Source organism: Orbicella faveolata, unplaced genomic scaffold (assembly GCF_042242905.1).
Source record: "Orbicella faveolata isolate gen_17 unplaced genomic scaffold, um_ofav_v1 contig_12, whole genome shotgun sequence".
NCBI lineage: Eukaryota > Metazoa > Cnidaria > Anthozoa > Scleractinia > Merulinidae > Orbicella > Orbicella faveolata.
Genome location: NW_028301539.1, coordinates 2,775,001 through 2,788,933, shown reverse-complemented (window position 1 = coordinate 2,788,933; position 13,933 = coordinate 2,775,001). Strand labels below are relative to the sequence as shown.

Here is a 13,933-nt window from a genome sequence, read left to right as displayed (position 1 = left end):
GTGGATAACGCAATTCTTGAATTATGTGACTTGTGTGACTTCTTTGCTAGCCCTTTACTCAAGGGAAAAAACAATTTAATTTAATCGTGATTTTTAAGAAAGAAAGCTGTTGTTAATAGTGTTCGTATCTTCATGCCCATACGTATCCCGAAGAAAGTTCCAGATTAAGACTATTACGTCATCGGAGATTTCACACCGGTTACGACTGATGGTGTAATAATAGAGTTTGTGTTGATCAAGTAATGTGGTGTCTACAGTAATCAATGAATCATCAAGGATTGCTTTTGGAATGTACACTGCGTTGCGACTGTAGTGCTAAGAAAACAGTTAAATTTTAAAAGCGCGGTTATAAGATCTAACAGATCTTCTTGTTATTTTTTTTTTTGTCGGTGACCAGACGCAGACCTCCGCTCGGCCAAATTTTGAGTCACGCAACGTGTGATGTTTTTGCGGCAGAAGCTGTTAAAACATAAATACACGGACAATTTTACGGATATTGTTTTCTTTTTTGTGGAAAAAATATATTTTTTCTTTTCGTTTTATCAAAGCGTTGGATTTAAAGGGAATAATAAACACGCTAAAAAAAGGTATTACATCAGCCATGGAATGCGTTGACGTTGCAGCTTTCACTTTCGCTACGTGACAAATAAGATCGTGTTTACTTTGCAAGTTTATTTCGCCAGAAGCGACGTTCATTAATTTATTTGTAATTTTGCGAGTATTTCTTGTGGTTTTAGGCAAATGAAGTCAATTATTTGGCTGTTTCATCGCAGCGAGTTCATAGATCGGAAGGAAAATTAAACATTTGCAAGCCAAGCAGCGAACTTGTCAGAACGTGCAAGGATTACGTCATTGGTAGGGAAATAACCACCGTACTAAAGATAGCCGTGGATAACGCAATTCTTGAATTATGTGACTTGTGTGACTTCTTTGCTAGCCCTTTACTCAAGGGAAAAAACAATTTAATTTAATCGTGATTTTTAAGAAAGAAAGCTGTTGTTAATAGTGTTCGTATCTTCATGCCCATACGTATCCCGAAGAAAGTTCCAGATTAAGACTATTACGTCATCGGAAATTTCGCAACGGCTACGACTGATGGTGCAATAGTACAGTCTGTGTTGATCAAGTGATGTGATGTCTACAGTAATCAATGAATCATCAAGGATTACTTTCGAATGTACACTGCGTTGCAACTGTAGTGCTAAGAAAATAGTTAAATTTTAAAAGCGCGGTTTTAAGATCTAACAGATCTTCTTGTTTTTTTTTTTTGTCGGTGACCAGACGCAGACCTCCGCTCGGCCAAACTTTGAGTCACGCAACGTGTGATGTTTTTGCGGCAGAAGCTGTTAAAACATAAATACACGGACAATTTTACGGATATTGTTTTCTTTTTTGTGGGTAAAATATATTTTCTTTTTTTTTTTTTTATCAAAGCGTTGGATTTAAAGGGAATAATAAATACGCTGAAAAAAGGTATTACGTCAGCCATGGAATGCGCTGACGTTGCAGCTTTCACTTTCGCTACGTGACAAATAAGATCGTGTTTACTTTGCAAGTTTATTTCGGCAGAAGCGACGGTCATTAATTTATTTGTAATTTTCCCAGTATTTCTTGCGGTTTTAGGCAAATGAAGTAAATCCTTTGGCTGTTTCATCGCAGCCAGTTCATAGATCGGAAGGAAAATTAAATATTTGCAAGCCAAGCAAAGAACTTGTCAGAACGTGCAAAGATTACGTCATTGATAGGGAAATAACCACCCTACTAAAGATAGCCGTAGATAACGCAATTCTTGAATTATGTGACTTGTGTGACTTCTTTGCTAACCCTTAACTCAAGGGAAAAAAACAATTTAATTTAATCGTGACTTTAAAGAAAGAAAGCGGTTTGTAATAGTGTTCGTATCTTCATGCCCGTACATATCCCGAAGAAAGTTCCAGATCAAGACTATTACGTCATCGGAGATTTCACACCGGTTACGACTGATGGTGCAATAATACAGTTTGTGTTGATCAAGTAATGTGGTGTCTACAGTAATCAATGAATCATGAAGGATTGCTTTGGAATCTACACTGCGTTGCGACTGTAGTGCTAAGAAAACAGTTAAATTTTAAAAGCGCGGTTATAAGATCTAACAGATCTTCTTGTTCAACACAAGTTTCCTTTTTAACTACTTTAATTTCAGCAACATCAATAAGCTTTTGTAGTAGTCAAAAGTAACTCCGGATGTTCCGATGATTGATATCTTTCAAAGACACTAAGTATTTCATTGAACCTCAACAGGGAGTCAAAATGTAGATATAAGTAAAAACCAATTTATACAGTTTTGTCAGATTGTTGCCTGAAATCGAATACCTCATCATCCGAGCTTCAAGCGTTGCGTTGTTAAAGCAAAAACATCCATTGAGGTAAGTTTTCAAACTGTTTCAGATAGTGAGAAGAGAGTTTTTTATATCCGACACGTCGGTGAAGCAGAGGGCAAAAATTGTACCGTTTTTCTTTTTTTAAATATACTTCTTAGTTGTAGACTACTGCTTTAAAATTCAATATCAACACCTGTTTGCAAATTTGACTAATAATTTATTCCACAGGGTTTAATATATAAAAAGTAATATCTGAAGCTCAGTGTGGCTGACCATTGCACAGTCTCAAAAGCGTGGATTTAAGCGTCGAGATACGATATTCTCAACGTTAAACCTTGAGAGGTACGTTTGGCTACATTTATAAGCAAGTGCTGACATAGCCATATATAAGTTCACATTACCAATTTATAGTGTGAAGACGTAAAGACTTGAAGACTTGAAAATTGGAGTAAGGTACTTCCCATGGCCTAAATCCGAGCATCGGTAACCGACTAAAACTATCTCAGTAACAGAAATTGGTTAAAACTAATTATCGATAACATATTAACGAAACAGGGAGAACAGTTTGTAATGGTATATTTCCGATATTCAATATCAGTTATTTGTGTTTCCTAACATAAACAAGCCAGCTATAGCTATAAAAAAAGACTTTTTAATTACTTTTTCAGCAGTGTATCAACAGCTGCATGGTGATCTGATTGCCGCCAAAAGCACATAAGAGAATCGAAGGTAAACACAAAAAATTGAAGAACTGTCTCTCAACACAAGTAAATTTTTTTCCTCTTTTTCTTCCTCGAGTCTCAGCTTTCTGTAAATACTTAATAATTAATGCTGTAAATGCTGGGCTTGGTGTCTTTAAATTTTCAGGTACGTGCTTAAAATGCTGTTGATCCTTTACCGTCTTGGCACTATATCATTTCTTCTTCTTGGTTGTTACTGGAGAGAAAATAAAGGACAGCTTACAGGTGACTGAATATATCTTGACTGTAAATCGCTATTGCAGCATTTTTGCCTCGCTCGGTACTGACAGTCTGCACGGCTCTCTCACGATGAGATGTACATCTGTGCAAAATTCAATATCTCACTGATTCCTAACAGCTGCATCTCTTCCTCGAACACATTGTAAGGAGTTTTAAACCTGACGCCAAAATAATCTAAATAGTGAAGGTGAATTAATCAACATGAAACGAGCGTGGGACAAAAAAAAAAATTCTGAGTCCCCGACTGGAATCGAACCCATGACCTCCCAAACACCGGCCGGGCGCTCTATTCCTGTCGGGGACTCAGAATTTTTCTTTATCCCAAGCTCGTGTCATGTTGATTAATTCACCTTCACATTTCATTACCGAGCGTAAAATTCACCATCTTTATTAACTTATCACTAATCTAAATAGTGTTTCAAATTTTGCAAGAATTAAACCTAATCTTGTCAGTTGTAGCAGGAAGCATTCATTTTCAAATTGCTGTGGCACATTATGCAAATTTGAGACTTTCCTGGTAGTCAATCAGCTATTCTTTTCACAATAGAGCTTTTTTTTAATTCTTCTGGCAAAAAAACGTAAATGAATGAGTTGCCAGTAATCGGATACCCGTGTTTGCGCAAAGAACTTTGGGATCGTCAGGGGGCAAACATTGCAAGTCGCTAGAAGGAAATGTATGGTGGGAAGTTGTTCTGACGCCCAAAAACATGGTGTTGGGGAAAGATCAACGCTTTTTCGCCGTTGTTTTATCGCAAATGGATTTTGGCAATGTTGATACATGGAAAATGTAAGATTTTGTTTGAATAACCGTGAAATAAGTGATGCAATTTACCGATAAACTCCCTTTTGCTTGCGTGAGGTTTATTGTGAAATACATTGAAGAGAATATTGAAAATTTCAATACACGCCTGATCTCGAGAGGCTACCCGGAGCAAATGGTAGAAAAGACATTCCGAGAAGTTAAATATAAAGACAGAAAAGAAGCTGTAAAACAGAAATCGAAAATTGCAGAAGGAACTACTACCCTTTGTGTCGGGCAATTTCGCTCAACCGTCAATACCAAACTTTGGAAAGCATAATCACGCACAAATGGCACTTTTAAACACAAATACTCAGAGATATATTCAAGGAGCCACCCTTGATCTGTTATAGAAAAGGAAAATCACTGAAATACGTGCTTGTAAAAGCAAAACAAAGGCTTTGAGCAACACAGCAGCCACACAGCATGAGCCGCGCGGACTCATTTGTCATTAAATCAACCCCAGACAGTACAATGATCACGACCGGGCTTATTTCCAGTATTATTTGTATGACTGAGCTTTCAAATAAGCCAAAAGCAGCCTGTACACAACTTAAAAGGCTCTACTGGGTTATTTCCTCTCGATTTATACCTAATTAATTTTGTAATATTTTCAGACCATTACGCGATGCAAATTTCACAATTAAACCTCACGCAAGCAACGGATTTTATCGGTAGGTTTTATCACATATTTCACGGTTATTCAAACAAAAACTTACATATTCCACATATCAACATTGTCCAAATCCATTCGCGATAAAAACGACGGCGAAAAAGCGTTGATCTCTCTCAAAAATCGTTTTCTTTTCCCTCGAAGCAACTTTTCGCCATACATTTCCTTCCAGCGACTAGCAATGTTTGCCCCCTGACGATCCCAGAGTTCTTCGCGCAAACACGGGTATCCGATTACCGGCAACTCATTCATTACTGTGCCTAATTTAGTTTACCTTTTAGTGTCTAGGCCTGTCTTTTGGCTTTAATAAGTTTCCTTTTGGAAGACATTTTTACGACCTTTTACTAGAGGATTTACATGTCTCCCTGCTGTAATGTTTACTAGTCTTTGCTTAGTACTGTTCAGCCACCTGTTTCATTTTTGTTTTCATCTGTCAAACGTATAATTTAATTTCTTCTGACAGTCCTGATTCCATCCCTATTCCTTGTCTTTTTTATCAGATTACCAGCATCCGACGACGCTGTCTCCATCTCTACCTCTTGACAGTCCTCCAGGACCTCTTGGAATACTTCCAGGACCACCATCCCCATTGTCAACTGGCGGTCATCCCCCATCTCCTCCTTCATCGCCTTCTGATGGGCATCCGCCGTCTCCACCATCTCAACCGACCTCTCCATCCCCACCATCTCAACCGTCCCCTCCATCTCCAATACCTGGCCATGGTGCATCGTTACCACCTACTACTTCTGACGATGTAGATGGTAAAACATCATCCGCCGTTGGTGGTTCTACTGCATCAACAACAGCTCCTTCCCCCACTGGGCCTTCTCCTGACTCGTTTTTCCTGAGTTCGTTAAGTCATAGATGCAGTACAGATGTTGTCCCGGCCGACGGTATGGAGGCTAATGCATTTTTATGTGGGAAACATTATTAAAAATTCAGAACTATAATATGAAGTATGCTTTTCAGCATAGGATTAGAAATTAACAATATAAGACGGACGGAACTTATTATAATGTTGCATTTAAGTCACGGAGGCTTACAGTACGTAATAATAATAAAATAAGAATTCGTGTTCCTGAATTGCAGTTTTAAGCATTGTGCAGCTCGAATGAGGCTACGCAGTCTAGTTAACACTGATTTTTTTGTTCCTTTTCAGGCTTTCTTGGACCGAGGTGGGATGAAGAAGTCCGCCTTTTCCTATATCGCTGTTTCCGGAGCTATGATGACTTCCATAAGTACACTTGCGTCAATCGGTGTGGAGCGCAACAAAGAAACGTCTCAGTTACCCCACTTCCGGACAGTCATTTACCCAGATGCCATTGCGACAAACTCTGTGACGAGTTCGGTGACTGTTGTTTTGACTTCGATTCATTGTAAGTTTTAATTTGTGGTATATATTTTATCCTTCGATTGGTTGAACTTGAGTCAAACAAGATTGATATAAGAGTGAAACGATTTAGCGCAGTATGGAATGTTTCAATTGTGACTTGCCAAAATCAGAATCTAAATACGAAAGTACCTTAGATCGTTGTCAATTTTTTTAAATAAAACTTTGAGTCTGTACTCTGTTTTAGCTTTTAGATTTTAACTAGAGCGATAAGCTCGAGCTCCTTGTCAGCTATCAATTGTCAACAGTAGCCTCAATATTGCATGATGTTGAAGATCCAGGCACATTTGGGGGAAAATAGAAAGAAACACAAATGTAACAAAAAGAGGGCAATTTTACACAAGTAAATTTTGTTGTTTTCACTCTGTACGGTAATTAGTGTTATTGATGAATTGTGACAAAAGTTTCCACCTCCATGTGCGACAAAATTCTCATTAAAAATCATTTCCACTTAGATGGGTAGTGTCTTTCATTTACACTTAGCTACACGTAAAACAACTTGAGCTGCTGCTAAGAATGCAGCCATGTCCAGGATCAGACGGAAAGCGATGGTGTCGGACTTATGTTACGCAAGGAGCTGAGAAGTGTAAAAAAAAATGGTCCCCACAAGTTTAATTTCTTGTTTTCATTTTACAGATGCAGAAAATATGTTAATCCTCAGACCAGCCCTCTGAGTGTGAATGAAACCTGCTTAGCACTCAAAACCCGCCCAATCCAAGCAAAATACACTGGCTACGCAGTTCGGAACAAGTGCCCACAAAACTGGACGGAAAAAAACGTGCGCCAAAAATGCCAGGATGAGGATTACAGTAACTTTTTGAGGAATTTACCGGTGTTCGACGAAGACAGTCTGGTGACGTATAAAAATGTGTTTTGTGCTAGATGCAATGGCGCCGTAAATACAACGTATTGGAAGTTACAATTCGATTGCGAAACTTGGTTTAATGCGACAGAATTCGATTTAAGCAGTGGCATGGTACTTTTCCATCAAAACTGCTCAGTTGATAAAACACCTAAACAATATCAACTTAACTATTTAAGACGATGCATTCCTCGGTTCCAAGATTGCCACAACATCAGTCACGTTAAAAACGAGTCTTACTGCCAAACAGATTGTTTGAGGTACGCTTTCCCAGTCTGTTTGGATCGCGAAAAGAGACGATTTCGAAACCCACAGTGTGCTCTGTGCAACGGTTTTAAGCCAAATGATCTGGAAACTGAATGCCAATCTGCTAGTGGTGGGGGATCGCCTCCCCTCACTATCCTCTTTGATTTCAGTTCCACATCTAAGTACAGTGTTGTAGTAGAAGATAGGCAAAAGAATGTGGTAAAGACAACGAAAAAAGAGTTGTCCTGTTCCCTTGACGAGGTGTATGATCCTTACATGGGGACCTGCCAAAAGATTGTCTCGACTGAATCACAAACTGCAGGTCATGGGAAGGACAACAAAACCGAGGAGAACCGAGGAAACAGCACAGGATTGCATCCAAACTGTACTTTCATAGCATTCAATAACAAGGATTATGTGAAGCTATCTAACGGATCTGTCTACTTGAAACTTCATAAGAAGATGTACAGCAATATGACTTACTTGATACGTGACAAGATATTACTGCTTTGCGTGAATTTCTCAAGAAACCCAACAAGATCTGGATCAGAAAAAGAAATCGACAAATGCAAAATCATTAAAACACTAGCATCTCTCCAACTTCTCACCTCAATCGGCTGCATAGTGTCGGTGGTTTCTCTTGTTCTTCTGCTGATTACTTATCTTGTATTTGCTGAACTCCGCAACTTACCTGGGAAGATCATTATCAACCTGACATTCTCTCTGTTGCTGTACCAAAGTGTCTTCTTTTCAGCGATTAAAAATGACAGCCAAGAGTTGTGCTTGGCGGTTGCAGCTCTTCTTCATTTCTTTGCTCTGTCCTCCTTCGCGTGGATGAATGTTATGGCTTATGACGTCCATCGGATATTTACTACTTCAGGTAAGTTGACCAAGCAGTAGTCACTTCATTCACCCCTAACGAAGTACACGTGACGAAGTATAGATATTATATTTGTCACAACTGAATGACACATTGGATGGCTTGCTTATATATATAACAACCTATTACTTTAAAGAACAGTCTTCTTTCGTCTATCTGTCTGTCTGTTTGTCTTCCTGCTAGTTTCCGTTTGTCTGTCCCTCTGTCTGTCTGTCGGTCTGCCTGCCTCTGGATGAGTCTCTCGGTCTTTGTGTCTACTATCTATCTTGCCATGGCTTTCGACTGATTACGTTTCTTGATAATTTTAAACAGGTGTGGCAAATCGGCATGAAAACTTGAACAAACGTCTCATGAGGTATGGTCTGTATGCCTGGGGGTCTCCCATCATAGTCGTCCTGCTCTGTGTTTTATTGGATCATATCAGAAAGGGATCTGTTGGCTATGGTAAGTATACGTTTTCCGACTACACGATTATACGATTAACCAGTTTGATTCGATCTTTAAACATTATAATTAACAAACAAGACAAAAGCGAATTTTGATGGAAACATAGTAATATGGATGAAAAAATAAAATGGCACATTAAACATTCACTTCCGTTGACAATTGTTCATCGATGTTGTTATGGTTCATCGCAATGACCATGTATCAGCTATTAACCAAAATGCCAAAATGAACACGTTCTAATCATATGATTTTGGTTTGGTTGAAATAAACAGGTCAGGGAGAGGAAGAATGTTTCATATCACAGCCTCAAGCTATTCTTTATTCATTTGTTTTGCCTGTTGCGCTGGTGATGATCTTCAATCTGTTTGCTTTAGGACACACTGCGATTCATATCGTTAAAACACGAAAGGTGAGGAAAAAACAGTGTATTATAGAGCTGTATGTTTAAAAAGAAATTCTTACCGTAGTTTTCTTGAATCACTGTATCAGGCTCTCACAAGTTATTACTTTTCTGTTTCCTTAGAGAACGCAGGAAGTAACCAATCAACATCACGGTACCAACGTACCTCTGATTTGTGTTAAATGGCTTCAGTGATGGGAGTCACATGGATTCTCGGGGTTGCTGCAAACTTGAAAGTTTTGTCATTCTTGTGGTACCCGTATGTGGTTCTAAACAGCCTTCAAGGTCATCTCCCCGTTATATTTGTGATTTTAGTTATGCTTATAACCTAAAAAAGTAAAGAATAATAGATGTATTCTCCATTTTTTTTCGTGTGTCATTACCGTTGAGGGTAAGCTGGTCTGGGGCCTGGCTCCTGTATCTTGAGGGGAAATTGTGTTCTGCCATTGCAGCCGCGCGTTTGGCTGCAAGTGCTGTGATATGGCTATTAAACAATGGCCAATTTCCTGAATGAGATGTGCCCGCAGAGAATCATGGTAGTCATATTCATCATCTTGAACTGGATTTTTGCTTCGATGTATACCACAGTTACCACTACCATGATTCCTTGCAGGCGCATCTCATAGAGGGAATTGGACATTGCCGTGTCCTTCCTCTACTTTTTATGGTTATGACGTAAGCAAGATAAATCAGAAGAACGTGATCACCACTAGGTATTGCATCACCCTTGTTTGCTGGATCCCGCCAGCCACTATCGGAGTTGGGTTATTTATCAATGGTATCAGTTTAATAATGACTCATTTCTTCTCTACACAGGCTTGTTTATTTTCTTGTCATTTGCTCTAAGTGGAAAGGCTCTAGAGTTGTACAGAATGAAACATACCGACATGCGGAGGTATCTGACAGCAGGGAAGGACGCAAATCATGCAAGAAATGATCGTGTACCATCCACTTGTGATACAAACAGTCCTGATAATGCTCAAGATACGCGCTTGTGAATCATAGACAAGTGCTGTGTCGTTGGCATCACATGTGTTGTATGTGACGATAAACTAATAGGGCGACCACGCATCGTTTACAAGGGCCTTCATGATTGGCCAAATGAAACAATAGGTATAAAACACAAACGATGCCCCTAGCCCTAAAAACAAAAGAGGTGCAGATAAACAAGAACGAATCAAAATAGAAGTTTTAAAGAGGTGCAGGTCATCTGAACTAATACAGCCCGTCATTGACAATATATGGTTGTACATGATCCGTACACGAGATGCAAAATATAAGGTTGCATGTAACTTTATACACGAATCTATGTAATAAAAGAATTACGGAACCATCCTTGCAAAAGAAGCAGCCAGGAACTAGTAGCCCATATTTCTTTAATTTGACTCCGAAGGCCTCGTTAAAATCCGCTGTCAGCTCTAACAAATGTACATGTAGGTGGCCGGTTCCCTGTTGATCTTGCAATTCTATATGGAATAAATTAGCATTTTTTATATTTTTTCAAGGAGAAAGTAGTTAGATCATGAAGTGTCACTGTTTTCTCCTTGAAAGCTAAGTAGGACCACCAGCATATAATGATCATGGTCGTAACCTATATTACATTCAAGTTTAGAAAAGACCAAGTCTCGCCAAACAACTATCATGACGACTGCCTGCCGGTGTTTTGCACTACGGTCGCTAGCTAGGGCCCAAGCTAGTCAATCAGTTGTCCTCCCTTCCTAGTGTTGTCGTGATTATGCAGAACGCGTAGTCAGAAGCAAAGAAAAGGAGAGAAAGGCGATCTCGGATCTTTTGTTATTTATCATTTCCAGTCCGCGCTGCGCAGTATGAGCGGCCCTAATGTTTATAAACATTAGAAGTCTCACTCGATGGAATGCCAATCGATGTTATTCGTCACAAACCACATACCTTTTCTTTGAGGCCTTTCACATTCATTCAAACAGCTTCATTGATTTTTACAGCTGCGAAGTTGTTTCATCAAGTGGTATGAGAAAGAATGAAGCATAAAGCTTCGCATCCGAATGGCGGTTGACATGAAACTTTGAATTTTCTTCACGTAAGTTGTTGCGAAATGTTTACAATTTTTTGATATCTTACATGAAACAAAACAGAATTCAATAAAAAAAAAGCGAATATAGACGACAAGGGGATGGGCGAGAGAAAAACAGACTGCAAGCAGTGTTGGAGATGAGAATACCCGAGCACCTTCGATACCAAGTCATTCTTGCATTTCTGTGACCGCAGGTACCGATCCGGAGTATATGATTTAATGCATAACTAAAAATTGCCTGCACTGTACAAGCCTGGATAGCCTTGTCAATATGCCATTTTCGACACATTGAAATTCTAACATGGCTCATAGGCTTAACGGATCAAATGAAACAATAGAAAATAACGATTTAAACCCGAAACTAAATAGAAATATATGTACGTACATCAACAGGCATTGTTATACCTCCCAACTCAAATACGTTTTCCAATTGGAGGAGAACGTGTCACGTGTCGTGGGTCAAAACTCACTAACTCCCTAGGGAAACAAAAACATGAACGTTGGACTCGCACGTGATCAGGTCGTGATCCTTGAAACCGCGGCAAATTTTTGAGCCAGCCGGCTTAAAGCAAACGATTTCTTCGCAGTTGTTTTCTACTTTTGAGTTGGGAGGTACAACAATCTTCTTACATATATCCACGCTTCGCCTCGGGGAACACTGAGGGTCTCAGGGAAACAAAACTCACTGTTTCCCTTGGGGCTAATCATTAGTGCTCATTGACAAGACCTGGAAAGGACATCTAGAATAACGGTAAGTTTGAAATCGCAACCATCATTGGCAGCTCTTCCGAAACACTAGCTCCCATGGACAACTATTCAAGCCGAGCCTGATTACGTTATTTTCATTTAAATTTAACAGAGCCTACCGCGAGTGCCGGCTTATTCCCGGGACTAAATCAAACTGAAAAATCTAGAAAACTAGAAAAAATAAAAATAAACAAAAGCTAGAAATAGATTAGAGCCGGCACCGATTGATTACTCGTATGGTTTTGAATCTACTTAATTTTAAGGACTTGTTTCCAACCAAATTGGACGTTTTAAATCCTTCTACGTGACTTTCCGGTCTTATAACACTAGACTCGTGTGTCCTGTTTTAACTTTAGTCCGTACATGTTTCCGGCGTTGCTACTGTAACAGCTTGTAACCACGTTACCCCGTGAGACGCTAACTTCACATAGGAAAAATGTTATGCATTCAAATTTCTCACAAGCTCTTCAGTGTCATCGAAATACGGCACAAAAATATAGTAGGCCGATTGTACACTGATATCTGATTTAACTCACATATGTCTACGACGCTTACACGAGTGTATTTTATTTACAATTTACAAGCTTGTATCTTCAATCTGTCGCGTATCTTGATTGCCAGTAGATGTGGCAAGATTGCCAGTGGATGTGGCAAGATTGCTGGTAGATGTGGCATGATTGCCAGTAGATGTGATATTTGTAGACTGTGCGTCACAGGAAGAGCTGCTTTGTTTGTTGTTTTCCCTTTTGGTTCTCAGATCCTTCAAGATGTCGGCCACTTTACTCTTGTACAATTCAAGAGCTCTTCCACTGACGGCAAATGACAGGAAAATAAACAGTCCTGTGTGGAGTTGAAAAGGGTAAATTGTCTTAGAATGACCTGCAGCATCTGCAACTATGTTAAATAATTTTAACAGGAGGCTTGAATTAGGGATACTGATGGGAAAGCTAACCAATTCGGGAACTCTGCGACTGTATAATTTTGCACCAATACCTTGATAAATGCAGCTACTAAATTAAGTGGAGCCAGAAGAAAGTTCAACAGACCTGTGTAATCTTTATTCTCTTAACGCCTTCTTTTACCATCTAAGGGGAATGTTTCAAATTAGGGGTATCTAGATATGAGCGAAGATTTACTGCTATCACAAGGAAAAGAAAATGGGAAAGAAGAGTGTACCTTGAAGACTGTTCAAAACCACATACGGGTACCACAGGAATGATAAAGCTTTCAAGTTTGCAGCAATCCCAAGAATCCATGTCACACCCATCACTGAAGCCATTTTAACACCTATCACAGCTACGTTGCCACCCTGTCTCTGACTGGTTACTTGCTGCGTCTCCTATGGAATCAAAATGAAAAAAAAAACTGCTTGTAAAAACAGCACATCTTCGATTGAAAAATGGAGTGTTCATGCCTTCTACCATTACCCACACTGAAGGTTGTATATAAAATAAAGCATACTCCCTCTTCGTTTATAAATCACATAAACCCGATTAGACTATCGCTTTACTTTAGATTAATACCGAGACAAGTTAATCGTGAAACTATTTAACCTCCCCATTCATCATCATCATCATCATAATAATAATAATAATAATAATAATAATAATAATAATAATAAAGTATTTATATAGCGCCAATCCACTATTTGTCCATGGCGCTTTACATTAAATAAAAAAATATATATTTAAAAAGCTAAAAAAGGGGAGGGGAAAAAAATAATAAAAAAAATAATCTAAAAATTAAAAGAGTTAAAAAGCTTGTTTAAAAAGCTATGTTTTTAAATGCTGTTTAAAAATGTCAATCGAACTACTGGATCTTAGTTCAAGTGGGATCGAGTTCCATAGTCTCGGTGCCGCCACAGCAAATGCTCTCTCTCCGTATGTTTTCAGTCTAGCTTTCGGGGTCGCCAGAAGGTGTTGAGAGGACGATCTTAATTTCCGCTGAGAGGTGTTGTACTTAAGTAATTCACTGATGTAGTAAGGCGCTGTTCCATTGAGAGCTTTGTAGACCAGTAGGAGAATTTTAAAAATTATGCGGAAGCAAACAGGTAACCAGTGGAGCTGTTTTAGGACAGGGGTGATATGATCAAATTTCCT

General features: G+C 39.0%; 1 protein-coding gene and 1 pseudogene across 4 annotated transcripts in view; one reads left to right on the top strand and one right to left on the bottom strand.

Moving 5' to 3' along the window:
• The first annotated feature begins 2,458 nt into the window (after window positions 1-2,458).
• LOC110054998 (uncharacterized) lies at window positions 2,459-10,395 on the top strand (annotated as a pseudogene). The gene is made up of 10 exons (XR_016205327.1): window positions 2,459-2,702; window positions 3,029-3,089; window positions 3,228-3,325; window positions 5,313-5,705; window positions 5,972-6,188; window positions 6,839-8,190; window positions 8,503-8,634; window positions 8,910-9,046; window positions 9,161-9,322; window positions 9,854-10,395. The product of XR_016205327.1 is annotated as an uncharacterized LOC110054998 (transcript).
• A 1-nt stretch (window position 10,396) lies between these two features.
• The window catches only part of LOC110054996 (uncharacterized), a 14,523-nt gene continuing 10,986 nt past the window's right edge, over window positions 10,397-13,933 (bottom strand). For all 3 annotated transcript variants that reach the window (XM_089282037.1, XM_089282039.1, XM_089282038.1), the window contains 2 exons: window positions 13,011-13,173; window positions 10,397-12,674 (listed from right to left, as the gene is read on the bottom strand). In XM_089282037.1, the coding sequence (XP_089138163.1) occupies window positions 12,412-12,674; window positions 13,011-13,173 (426 nt within the window). In that variant the 3' untranslated portion in view covers window positions 10,397-12,411. The remainder of the gene's footprint in view (window positions 12,675-13,010; window positions 13,174-13,933) is intronic.